Raw genomic sequence first — 13,346 nt, 5'->3', positions numbered from 1 at the left:
GTGCTAATGATCCATTGTTAGGCTGATGGTCCTTCTTGACCATGTGATCAGCTGGTTTTGGTTGTCAGCAGCAAACTGGTTGATCCACTCTGAGAAGGTGCTATTTAAGAGACTGAGCTGAATACAGCTCCTCAGACTGAGGAAGTCTCTCGGATGAGAGACGAAACGTTTCTACATTTTTTTGTTGATTTGCTTTGTTTTGTTTTTTTGAATGTCCAGAGGACCAGATTTAACTTTTTTAGATTAGAAAAACACAGCAAGTTAAAATAAAGCTCACAGAAATTCTGTTTCAGTAATATATCTTCTTAAATCACATAATCTTAACTGTTTGTTTCTTATCAAGCTCAGGAAATAAATTGAAACTCGACATGAAGCCTTTGAACAACCTTTATTTACATAGGTTAGTCTCATTGAGCCAAAATAAAATGACCAAAACAGCTTCTCCTAAATGATTCACAGCAAAGATGCCCATAAGATAAAAAGGACTGGATCTGTGCAATAAGCAAACAATTCTGGATGTCACAGTTTTTGTACACAGTGAATGACCCAATAAACCTCAGATCTGTCTTCAGCTGTCAGCAGCAACACAACACTCTGGTTTGTGTGGAGCGCTTGATGCAGCCGTGCCGTCACAGAGAAATCTCTGCAGCATTATTAACACCAGGAAGATGCAGGAAATGTGACAGTGATTCATCTCCTGCTCCACGCTGCAAAAAGGGCAACTTTGGCTTTTTCCTCTGGGAATTCAGATAGTTGTTATCACTGTGTGATCCCGGAGCAGCTGGTGGTGCTCCACGACGGGCCGATAGGCGGCGTTTTGTCCCCGTTTGTCACTCCTCTCCACAGCGTCTCCAGGCTTCACATCAAAGCAACACGTCTCCACATTCATCAATAAATCAGCTGCAGAAGGAAAGAGGAAGCTGCTCGTCTCCCTCCAACAAAAACACAGAGACGACTCGGAGAATCATGCAGTCAGCCCCATCACCAAATTAAAACATGGGATTATAATCACTGTGTGTGCTTAGGAATAAACAGCTGAACACTAAACATTTAAAGATCAAGTTCAAGGCATTAATTAACTATTTAAGCCACACAACACAACCCTGCACCAGAAGATAGATTGAAACAGACTTTTTTTTAACATGTAAAACCTTTGGAAACCAATAATATACCCATAAATAAAAAAGTCCAGAAAAAAGATCTACGTTCATCTCAGGTAATTAGTCAATTAAAGTATCAGTCAGCCATCATCAGTCTACTCTCCTGCAGCAGTAAAAAAGGCTTAAATCTAAAAAGATTCTAGAAAATTTAAATGTTATCAGTAAATAAAGCAGCTTCTTTTAGCCAGCTTATTTACAAAACCTGGAGCGCGTACTCTGGCTGATGACTAAAAAGGATTCTTATAATTGATTTATTAATAAATGCTGCACTTTAAGACACTGGGTGAAGCAGCACATGGCAGCGCTGGTGCTTCTTGAGTTTATAACTTGAACCTGTCTGTTCACCTAACAGTCCAGCTCAGACATCCTACCTCAGAGAGCTCTTTACCTGGCTCCAACAGGTACAACAAACAGGTGACAACTGTCCAACAGAGCTCAGGCAACTTTCAAAGCAAGCACAACGAAACGTGCACAAAGAACAACGAGAGCAAAGGCATGGTTCAAATTTTATGTTACCTTTCTGCAGAAGCCTTCTTTTTAAAATTGCCTGAAGAAAAAGCATGTTTCCCTCCACAGTGAGACCCGACCTGATGGATAAATGTCTCGTGGTGAAAGAGCCGAGGAGGAAGACGGAGGAAGAACTTCACTTGCTGCTTTCTCTCTTCCTCACTCTCCTCCTCTTCCTCTAAACTCTGTCGAAGAGACGCCCTCCTTGTTGACTCCAGCTGAACTGTGCATGTGTGTGTGCATGTGTGTGTGCAGAGCAAAGAGTGTTTCTGTAGTCGACTTTAATCAGCCGTGTTCTTCCTCTGGTGTTTCCAGTCTGGTTCTGTTCTAAAGGGACCGATACGTGTTTCAGTCGGTCTCCTCCTCGTTTTCTTTATGTGCTAATTTAATTACAGCGTTCTCGCAGTCTTTCCCTCTGCCTTGCTCAGAATCTCTCCTGATTATGCAAAAAAACTGTAGCTCAAAGCCTTCGAGACTTTTATTGCCCTATTTTTCATCTCTTTTTTATCGTTTTAATGTCTTGCATATGCAGCAGGTCTGCCCCAGTGTTGGTTTCTGTGAGCCCACTGAACGTCTCGCCCAAACCTAAAGCTTCTACAACTGACGTCCACAGATTTGGACTCATTTCTCGTTTATTTATAACCTAAAGATAATTTATATGAACGGTAAAGCAACAATGCACAAAACATTGATCCTGCCAACGTCACCAAACATTCCTGATCAGTTTTGTTTGAAGGATAAACCAACATCCTTCCAGAAGCTTCTTAGCCAAACCTGAAAACTTCCACTGATCAGATGTAGATGTGAGAGGTTTTACCTGATTCAGGCAGTTTTGTTTGGTTTGACTAAATGATGTTTATTGGGCTGTGAGCTCAGTTGATTCTGCAAATGTTTGTACCAACAATGTTTAAACCATGAAAACATCTATTACACAAACCATAAAAGGTGTAAAGTGTATGAAATATTGATTAGACTTTCACCGTGACATTATTAAGTCTAAACACTTTCCAACCACGTTCACCTCTGACAGTCAACACGTTATCGTCTCATTGTGCTGTTTTTCTCATACCTGTGCTGAAAAGTACACCACTTCCTGTTTTACCTACTGTAAGGAATTGAACCAAAGTTAAGTTAAAATACTTAAGTTAATATTTAACTTAAATTAAATACTGTTTTTGTTTTCCCAAACCAAGTACCTAATTTCGAGTACATGCGGAAATTGAGTACCTATACCAGGTAGTTAATGTGTTAGAACTTAAACAATGCACACAAAACTTTAGAAACACATTTATTTTATTAAGAACACCCCAACCAGTCTGCTGTCTTAACATCACCTGTGTTTTCCTAAAATATATCTAAACTTATCACTTTTTTGTTCTCAGTTATTTGCAAAGTGGACGGGAAATTTACATCACCAAGCACAAACGTGTTCTGAAGTATTGGGTCATTTTTACAAGTACAAGTACAGTATTTGAGGCTGGTTTGGGGCCCGATACTGATACCAGTATTGGTATTGGGTCAACACCAGTTTTAACATATAAAGCATTACAACCGCAAGCGCAATAGTAACATTAAATTCTAGCTCAGTGCCTGTAATATTTTAATAATTATAATGATGCTGGTGTGGGGGGTCTGCACGGTGGTACAGATGGTTTCTGGGTGGAGTTTGCATGTTCTCTCCGTGCATGTGTGGGTTTTCTCCAGGTACTCCAGTTTCCTCCCACAGACCAAAAACATGCATGTTAGACTGGTAACTCTAAATTGTCCCTAGGTGAGAGAGAGAAAGATAATGGTTGTTTGTTCTGTTTGTCTCTATGTGTCCCTGTGATGGACTAGAGACCTGTCCATGATGTCCCTGTGATGGACTGGAGTGTCCACCACTTCTTGAACAGTGACTAGACATTTGCACCAGTGACCCCTGTAACCCCAAAAGGAATAAGTGGGCAAATATAATAGATGGATGGATGGATGGATGGATGGATGGATGGATGGATGATGCCTCGGTGCGTTTGGAATTCCATCAAACCTTGAACATGCAGCATTTACTCATAGAACCATGTGGATCAAAAGAAACAACTTGCATTAATCTGGAACAAATAAAAAAATTAAAATGTTAAAATGTTCCCACTGAGCTGAAACTATCAGAAGTTCAGCACCACGGACAGCGAGTCCTGAAGCCGCACTCTGACCACAGCCGTGATCCTTTGCTTCACCTTCTTAATGCTGCTAAGGCTAATAATAATTTTTAAAAAAGGCTGAAACCAAATTATCCCAGCATGCACTGGTAAATTAAGAGGAGGTCGAGTTAGCAGCCCTTCAAGTGGTTAATACTTTGAGGATAAAGTGAACACAAAAAGTCCTGCTGAGCCCACAGAAGATTAAAATGGTACCCAGCACAACGTGTGAGTGTTTACTGTGAACTTTGCCACACTCAGATAAATATGTTTCACACTTTATATAAACCCTGACGGTTCTGCTGGGAACGCTTTTTCAAGAAATCCTGGTTAAGATGTTTGTTAAAAACTGCTTCACATTAGAGCTGGCTGCAAAGTTGGTGCAATAAAAATATGTAGGAGGAAACACCATCCCCAATAAATCCAGCTCATTTTTCTACGAAGCAAAGACTTAAGAAAACATGAACAGATTTAATGCAGTTCAGTTAAAGAGAAATGTGTCTGTAGACCGGTGGTTATCATCGCCTGCCGCCAGGGTGTCCATGTGTGAGACGGAGTGTGTTGCATATGTTTGTATTTATATTTGTATTATCATTGAAGTATATCAATTAAAAGGATTTTTTCATCTTTCAGAAGTAGCTATTTGTTTCGCATCGCTAAACTACAGTGGCCCTGAAATTTAAACCACAACTACAAATTAAAAAACACAACTACAAACTCCAACAAAGTTCAAATCAGGTCATCTGGACTTTTGTTTTTTGAGACATTCCTTCATCCAAAGGACTTCTTCAGTCCGAGGAGCCACAACGAAGCCAGTCCTACAAGCAGCACCTTCACATAGTGGCCAACCAGTTTGCTGGTGCTCAGATGGTTTCTGGAGTCCGCCCTCTTCCCCGTCGACTCCTATGAGGTAGCCATAGCCAAGGTGGTTCAAAACATCAAAGTTCATGCTCAATAATCCAGGTAGAAAATTCAACAAAGTTCAGTCAGGTCATCTGGATGGTTTCTATTTTGGTCTCAACAAAAAATAAATAAATAAATAATAATAAGAAGAAGAAACTGTCCAGAGGACCTGACTCAACTTTGTTGGATTTTTTTTAACCTGGATTATGATCATGAACATCTACAAATTAAAAAACATGACTACAACAGGACCACCGTATTGAACCAAGATGGCCGCCAGCAGAGTAATTGAACAAACACAAACCCAACTATAAGTCAGTCACTTTTACACAATTGTAAATAACATTAGAAATATTACTTGAGCAGAAATATTTGCTGGAGTTTACAGTCTTATTGTGATAGATGTTTTTTCATTAATTTATTTTTAAAAATCACTAACTTAAAAAAAAATTGGTTGAAATTCAACGTAAAGAAACTGCAAATAAAAGCAAATTGCACATTGTTTCTCAGGATGGAAGATTGAGGAAATGAAGAGTCAACACGTCTGCTGGCTTCCTTCATCAGATTAATAACTTTGATAAGTGGAATTTATGAAGTATGAGACTGTTCCAGCTCAGTGCCCTGAGACGACTTCTGTTGTGACTTGGAGCTGCAGAAATATCCTGAACTGAAGTGAATAAAAAGTAGAGGCAGAGTGAACTTCCAGCCATCTTTGGAGAGAATGCAGAATAAGTTGAAGTTCAGTGACTGAAAGTGTTTCCATGAACATTGTGTCAATCTTTAATTATTCATGTTACCATATGTTTCTTCTCTGAGGAACATTTATAAGCTGTCCAACTCCTGACAAATATCAGATATAACTCAAGCGGACGACTGAGACAAACTGTCCTCATCTTTACTTTCTGTTGTTAAACTTGTTCTGGTTGTTCGTTCTGGACCACCCAGGCTGCCTCCGCTCTCACACCGTTTTCCTGTTTATCGTCTCTTCTTCCTTGGCATCTCACAGGTTCACCGTACTTTCAGCAATAAGCCCATCCAGGTAGCAAAATGTTCAGCTCCCTCAGAGCACAGGTGCTGTGACTTGTGGTGTGTTTAACTTTCATATGTTTAAAATGATTATTTTTAGCCTTTTCAAAATGCACATCAGGGACCAAGCAGGCTGGTGGTGTGCCATAAAACAAATCTCAGCAATAAAACACACAGAGCATTAAGAAAACATCTGCTAGAGGGATAAGTTTACAGTCTGACCTATTTTCAGTCACTTCAGCTGCTCCACACCTGGCAGCTGACAGCTGGATGCACATCTGCTTACATTGTTTTTAATTTAAGCTCAAATTAAACATTTATATAAAAAATATATATATTGTTCAGAATTTCTTTATTTTACTCCAGGAATGTTTTCTTTATCCCCTCTTCATTACATTGCAACAGAAATGTTTCAGTATTACTATTGCAATGGTTTGTTATCTGGGTTTCCAAACCAGAGTCTTAACTGGAGTTACTGGGAGAGTTAATTTCAATCCAGTTTTAGCTTCTCTCCATTGGCTCCCTGTCAAGTCCAGAATTTAATTCAAAATCTTACTTCTAACCTACAAAGCTCTCAACAACCTAGCTTCATCTTATATTACAGATCTTATGGTTCCATATTTTCCTAACAGAGCACTTTGCTCTCAGGCTGCAGGTTTACTTGTGGTTCCTAGAGTTTCCAGCAGCAGAATGGGAGGAAGATCTTCCAGTTCTCAGAGTCAGAGATTCATTATTGCCGTTCACACCACATGTGGTACATGTGGTGGAACAAAATTATGTACACAGGGTCCCAGTTACATCCAACAACAAAATGTAAAAGAAAAACAGTAATAAGATCAAAGATATGAACTAAGAAAAACATCAACTAAATATACACTAAGCACTAACAGCATAAAAACATTACATCAAACAGCAGCACGAACATGAGTCTGTGTGAGCAGATGAGCACGAATGAACGCTTCTACATGAAACAGATCAGCAGCAACATGAAACAGATCAGCAGCAACATGATGTGATTTTTCACAGTGATTATTCTAGTTAGAGATTCATGAGTCTAACAGCCTCAGGGTAGAAGCTGTTCCTCAGTCTAGTGGTTCTACACTTAATGCTCCTCAACCTTCTACCTGAGGGGAGCGGGACAAAAAGTGTGTGTGCTGGGTGAGTGTGGTCCTTCATGATGCAGGTGGCCCTCTTCCTGCATCTGGAGGTGTAGATGTCTGTGATGGTGAAGAGACTGACTCCAACATCTTCTGTGCAGCCTTCACCACTCTCTGCAAAGCTTTTCTTTCTGCAGCTGTGCAGCCTCCATGCCACACGTTGATGCTGGAGCACAGGATGCTCTCCACTGCACACCTGTAGAAGGAGGTGAGGACTGAGCTTCCAGACCAGCTCGCCTCAGCCGTCTGAGGAGGTAGAGTCTCTGATGAGCTTTCTTCATCAGTCTGGTGGTGTTGTTGCTCCAGCTGAGGTTGTGGTTCAGGTGCACACCCAAGTACTTGTAGCTGGAGACCACTTCCAATGCAGATCCTCTTATGTTCAGGGGGGTGTAGGTGAGTTTGTTCCTTTTGAAGTCCACGATCATCTCCTTCATCTTCTTCACATTGATGTGAAGGTTGTTCTTCCTGTACCAGCTCTCCAGGTGTTCCACCTCTTGCTTGTAGCTGGACTCATCATTGTTTGTGATGCATCCCACCACCGCTGTATCATCTGCAAACTTTACAATGTGACAGCCTGGATGGGTAGCTGCACAATCATATGTGAACAGAGTGAACAGGAGAGGGCTCAATACACAGCCCTGAGGGGAGCCAGTGCTGGTGGTTATGATGGAGGAGGAGAAGTTGTGGATCCTCACTGACTGTGGTCTGTTTGTTAAGAAGTCTAGTACCCAGCTGCAAATGGAGGGGCTTAGTCCTAGTGTGAGTTTGTCCAACAGGGTTTGGGGGATCATGGTGTTCAAAGCAGATGTGAAGTCCACAAAGAGCATATGGCTTGAGGTTGACACATTGGCCAGTTTTAAGACTGGGCTTTAGACTTTTATTTTTTATAAATCCCATAGTTAGAGTAGGCTTGGGTTTCCTGAGCTATCCCTTAGTTTTGCTGCTATAGGCTTTGATTGCTGGAGGACAAACTGACCACATGTCCTCTCTCTGCTTCTGTCTCTACTTGCTTTGCTCAACATGTTTGTATCTGTAATTATTTCTATCCTTGATATGTTTTTGTCTTTCTTCCAATAGGGGTACACCTGCACCTACATCTGTTACACCTACACCTACATCTGTTACACCTGCACCTGCATCTGGTACACCTGCACCTGGTACACCTGCACCTACATCTGGTACACCTGCACCTGCATCTGGTACACCTGCACCTGCATCTGGTACACCTGCACCTACATCTGGTACGCCTGCACCTACATCTGGTACACCTGCACCTACATCTGGTACACCTGCACCTACATCTGGTACACCTGCACCTACATCTGGTACACCTGCACCTACATCTGTTACACCTGCACCTACATCTGGACTTGTCAATCTGTGTTTGTCTGTTTCTACTTCCTGTCCTTTCAAACCCAGCTGATCTAAGCAGATGGCCGCTCGTCCTGAGCCAGGTTCTGATGGAGGTTTCTTCCGGTTAAAATAGTTTTTCTTTCCACTGTCTCCTCTGTTCTTGCTCAGGATGGGAGATGGTGATGAAGTGAAGATTCAACTTAATCTGCTTCTTCCTTAGACAGAGAACTTTTACTGACTTTTGTAATGTTTGTGAATGTTTCTGTTCAGTGTCCTGAGACCTATGTTGTGACTTGGAGCTACAGAAATAAACTGAATTGAAATTAAATCAATTAAGTCTGAATTTTATTAAACTTTGGTTTTAAAGAAGACATTGTTGCTAAACTTACCCCCCCCCCCCCCCCCCCGCCTGAATCAAGGTCAACAACAACCAAGACGTTGACCAAAAATGTTCAGTCAACTTAAGAAATGTTTTTGGTAAATAATATTTTTTTCTGAATCTCTGACTTAATAATGTTCTAAACTCTTAAAGGCTGTTTGCTGAAGACTTCAATGTGGGGGCTGTAACTGAAGGGAAAGTTCTGACTTGGTTCTCCTTCATGTCGTCCCTGAAGTTGTGAGGACCTCATGCTGCCTGAACAGAAAGCTTTGATGGAAACAGTGCAGCACAAAACAAGACGCTTCAAACGTCTCGTATTAACTCGCAGAGTGCATTAAAGTGTAATCCATTTAAATTATTCACTCGCTCATCACATTCCTGTTTGTCGAGTTTTATTTAGTTTTCCTAACATTTGGTTCTGTAAGTCACTCAAAGTGGAATAAAATTATCATAATAAAACTCAATTATCTTAATTACTGAGAACGTGCTTTGTCCACTGCAGAAATGATTACAATAGTGGGTGTTTAATATTTCATGTATTTTTATTAAACCGTAGCGAGTTTCACCATTTTGAATAATAAATCAAAACGTCACAGATTTCATTCTGCAGCCGTGATGAGAGGAAAACTCTCACTGAACTGTGAATCAAGTAGAATCTGATTTATGGCTAAAGTTTATTTTGCATATGATTAAAAATATTAACATGAATATATTATATTTATTTAAAAACACTGAAACTGCCGGGGCAGGAGGCTTCAGCAGAAAATTACATTTATTTTTATCTTTGTTACATTTTTAAACTTTCCTCAACTCCTTTTAATTCCATTGTGTACTTATTTATTGCACTATTCTTCTCCTTCGACACGTGCATGAGTGATGCACGTTTAGGCCTCACGCTCAGCAGGTGCGTTAAGGTGTGCACACACACACACACACACTCTAAAATAGGCACGTCAATCTGATAAGAAACACGAGGAATATTATGTCAGTGTTTCATGTTTTTATGTTATTTACTGACTGGCAGCATTCTGGAAACAGAGTTTTATTAAATTTTTCCCAGCAGTCCATTATCATAACAGTTTGAGTAAGTTTTAATTTATGGAGGAAAAAAAACAAAAGTCCAACTCAAAGAAGTGTTGGGTGAAACTTTGTTCCTTGTTCCGGTTGATGAGTATTAATGATTTAACAACCATTTTATATTTGTATGGGCTTTACTTATTGCTAAAAGTTAAATAATTGTGAAAGTGTTTTGGATCTTGCATGTGTGCGTGCGTGCGTGCGTGCGTGCGTGCGTGCGTGCGTGCGTGTGTGTGTGTGTGTGTGTGTGTGTTCATGGGACTGGCTGTAAGCAGGACTTGCTGGACAGATCCAAACGAAACTCTCAGAAGTTAATCTTTGATGTTCGTGTCCATCCCCTCACCTTTTAGAATCAGTCAAATCCAAGATGGCCGCCACAGCTTAGAAACTTTAGAAAACACAGAGGTGACCACAGCTCGGTCAGATTTACAGACATTTAGCTAAAATTAGGTGTGATAGCAGCTCATGGTCATCCTCAATATACTCTAAATGCTTCTCATTGAATCACAGCTTTGCATCAACAGATATACGTTGTCTGTCTGTTAGCAAAATATCTTATGAACCACTGGATGGATTTTACAGGTGCTCTCAGATTAATGGCAACTGATTAACTTCCAGGGTTAACCCAGTTCAAGCTGGGCACCACAGCTGCAGCTGAAGCTTGATGTGGGAGTAGCTGAGAGTCATCCTCAACACAAACTCTGAGTTTTAACAGATTTATTAAAACCTTTATTTACACAGGTTAGTCTGAAAAAGTCATGAGGTCTCATGTTCAAGAGAGACCTGTGGAGGTCTTAGACCATCACCAGGTTTGTTCACTGATTTTGTCCTTGGCTTTAACGGCTCATTATAAGATGATGTTAGTTTTAAAACTCTGGTTTATTAACCTTTATTTATTTATTAATCTTTATTTAACCTGGTGCTGAATAAAGTGGAAGAATGTCGGGCCTTTAATGAATAAACATCGAATGCTTCATGAAGCTTCATGCAGCTTCGTGCAGCTTCGTGCAGCTTCCTGCAGCTTCCTGCAGCTTCATGCAGCTGCAAGAAGCTGCATGCAGCTTAATTCATGCAGCTTCCTGCAGCTTCATGCAGCTTCCTGCAGCTTCATGCAGCTTCCTGCAGCTGCATGCAGCGGCTGCCGTCACGCTGCAGGTTTGCACGAAGGATCGTTTCTTTCTCTTTAGACTCAAACTCACTTCTCTCCATTAGTTTCACCTCTGGCTTCGTCCTCTTTGCTCAGCTCATCATTCCCTCATTATGTTTCTTCTTTTCATCCTTTCCTAGTTCTTGTAATTATTTCTTGGCTCAACTTTCTGCATTTATCCCAGCTCCACCTGTCTGCCCCCCCACCCCCCCACACACACACCCACCTGCCTTTTTCCTCCCTCATCCATCTCTCACCTTCCTTTTCCTCTAATGAGCAACGTGTCTGTTACTGCTCCAGATATGTCATAAATCTCCCCTGACACAATCAAACATTCATCACATGCACGCACACACACACACACACACACGCACACACACACACACACAGCTCTGCTCTGATGGGCTGATCAGAACTCAAGAAGCAAAGATTTTTCCTCCTCCTCTGAAAAAAGGTTAAATTCTGTTTTACCGTCTTTCCACTCGCTGCAGCTGCATTTTCATCTGGCAGATGTCACATCTGGATTCTACAGAAACTATGACAGAGCCTCATCAGGCTGGAACAATAGATATATTTTCTAAATTGATCATTTTCTTCCTTTACAATGAACTTTACAAAGATAATAATCAGAAAAGCCAAAACACATCCTGGAGTTTTTTAAGAGTTCTGGTTTTATTCTGTCATTGTCTAATTTAATAAAACTTTACTCTATTTGTTTTGTACTTTGTAAATATGACACATCTTTTTCACTTTCTAGTACTTTGTATTTTTACTGCACGCTTTAATATTTCTTGTTTTTATAGCGAGTCGAAACGTTTCTTCTCGTCCTGAACATTTTGTTGTGTTATTGTTGACTTTGTGTTAACCTGCATGTGACAAAGAAACAAAAATCAATCTTTGCTTGGATCTATGAGAATATCACGACCACGTCTGGAGTTTGATTGATAGAATAAACCAAAGTGGATGTTTTTTAAAGATTAGGAGTGGTTTGACCACGGCATGTTTCATGTTTAGTTCAGAGATGAGACGACAAAACTGTTTTGTTCATTCTCGCTCACCTCCAACATCTGGCGAGTTCATCTACTGAACAAAATTATAATAAATGGGGTCAACTGACAAAAAACAAAAAAAAAGCTGAAGCGCTAAAGATTTAAATTGGCGTGGATTTTAACTTCCCCTAGTTTTGTTAGATTATTAAAATCTCTTAAACATAAAACATGTCCCTGACCTGAAGAGTCGTACAGAAAATACAGTTTCTGTGTGTTTGATGATAAAAAAAACATTCAAAACTCTGGAACCAGTTCAGACAAAAACAGTCAAAAATGCTCAAACAAAAACGTAGTTGTTTTTTTTAAACCAAAATATGCAGTTTTTAAAATTTGCTCAAAACTTTGTGCTCCGACCAAGAAGCGTTTTCAAAAAGCACGAAAACAAAGAAAACGTGACGCACCAAACGTGTCGAACATCATCTTCAAGGAGGGTTTAGAACAAGAAACACGGAAACAATCCAAAATACTCCAAAATACTCCAAAATACTCCAAGATACTCCAAGATACTCCAAAATACTCATATGAGGCTGGTGATTCTATAAATGAACGTCCTTCAGGACAAACTCATCAAATCTCCTGATTTATGTTTTTATTCTGTCTCAGAGTCTTTTCAACAAGATTCCATCATTTCACACCAGCTGGATGATAACTTTGTTTGGGTTCACCTCCCCAATTGACCTAATATACCCATCCATCCATCCATCCATCCATCCATCCATCCATCCATCCATTCCATTGTCTTTACCCACTTCTTCTTTTTCAGGTTGCAGAGGTCACTAGTACCCATATCCAGCCATCACTGTGTTAGAGGCAGGGGACACCCTGGACAGGTCTCCAGTCCATCACAGGGACACATAGAGACAAACAAGACAAACAACCATTCTCTCTCTCTCCTAGGGACAGTTCAGAGTTACCAGTCAGTCTAACATGCATGTTTTTAGTCTGTGGGAGGAAACCGGAGTACCAGGAGAAAATTCATGCAGCACGGAGAGAACATGCAGACTCCACCCAGAAAGGCCCCCAGCTGGGATTTGAACTGCGACAACCTGTTCACTGAGAGGCAGTAGCTCTATCCACTGAGCCACCGTGCTGCCGACATAATGAGCTACTCCAAATTTTAATGAAACTCTCAGAAAATAATAATTAGTTGTAAAACTGATGACCTTTTGAAATCAGTATCATTCAAGATGGCCGTCACTGTCGTATCTGTGCGTTTTGAGTGTTTCTCCTTTCAAGGTTTGTGTTTTTGTCCTTTGGGTTTGTTGTGTTTTCTGTTCAGTTTAGATCTTGTGTTCATTGCATTTCAGTGGTACGGCTTATTTTGTCTGGTTTAGGTATTGTTTTCTTTCTTTCTTCTCTTCTTTCCTGTCCAGGTGTCCCTGTGGTGGACAGAGACCCATCCAGGTGTCCCTGT

At 40.5% G+C, this 13,346-nt stretch overlaps 1 protein-coding gene across 1 annotated transcript in view; it reads right to left on the bottom strand.

Annotated features, from left to right (window-relative positions):
• LOC119412900 (glutamate receptor-interacting protein 2) overlaps positions 1-13,346 on the bottom strand; it is a 153,335-nt gene that overhangs the window by 84,556 nt on the left and 55,433 nt on the right. Inside the window, exons 3-4 of the mRNA XM_037679936.1 lie at positions 5,659-5,690; positions 3,002-3,011 (exon numbers count right to left, since the gene is read on the bottom strand). Coding sequence (XP_037535864.1) covers positions 3,002-3,011; positions 5,659-5,690 — 42 coding nt within the window. The remainder of the gene's footprint in view (positions 1-3,001; positions 3,012-5,658; positions 5,691-13,346) is intronic.

This window comes from Nematolebias whitei, chromosome 7, assembly GCF_014905685.2.
Source record: "Nematolebias whitei isolate Nwh7 chromosome 7, NemWhi1, whole genome shotgun sequence".
NCBI lineage: Eukaryota > Metazoa > Chordata > Actinopteri > Cyprinodontiformes > Rivulidae > Nematolebias > Nematolebias whitei.
The sequence above is the reverse complement of the archived record's forward strand: the minus strand, read 5'-3'. Positions and strand labels throughout refer to the sequence as shown.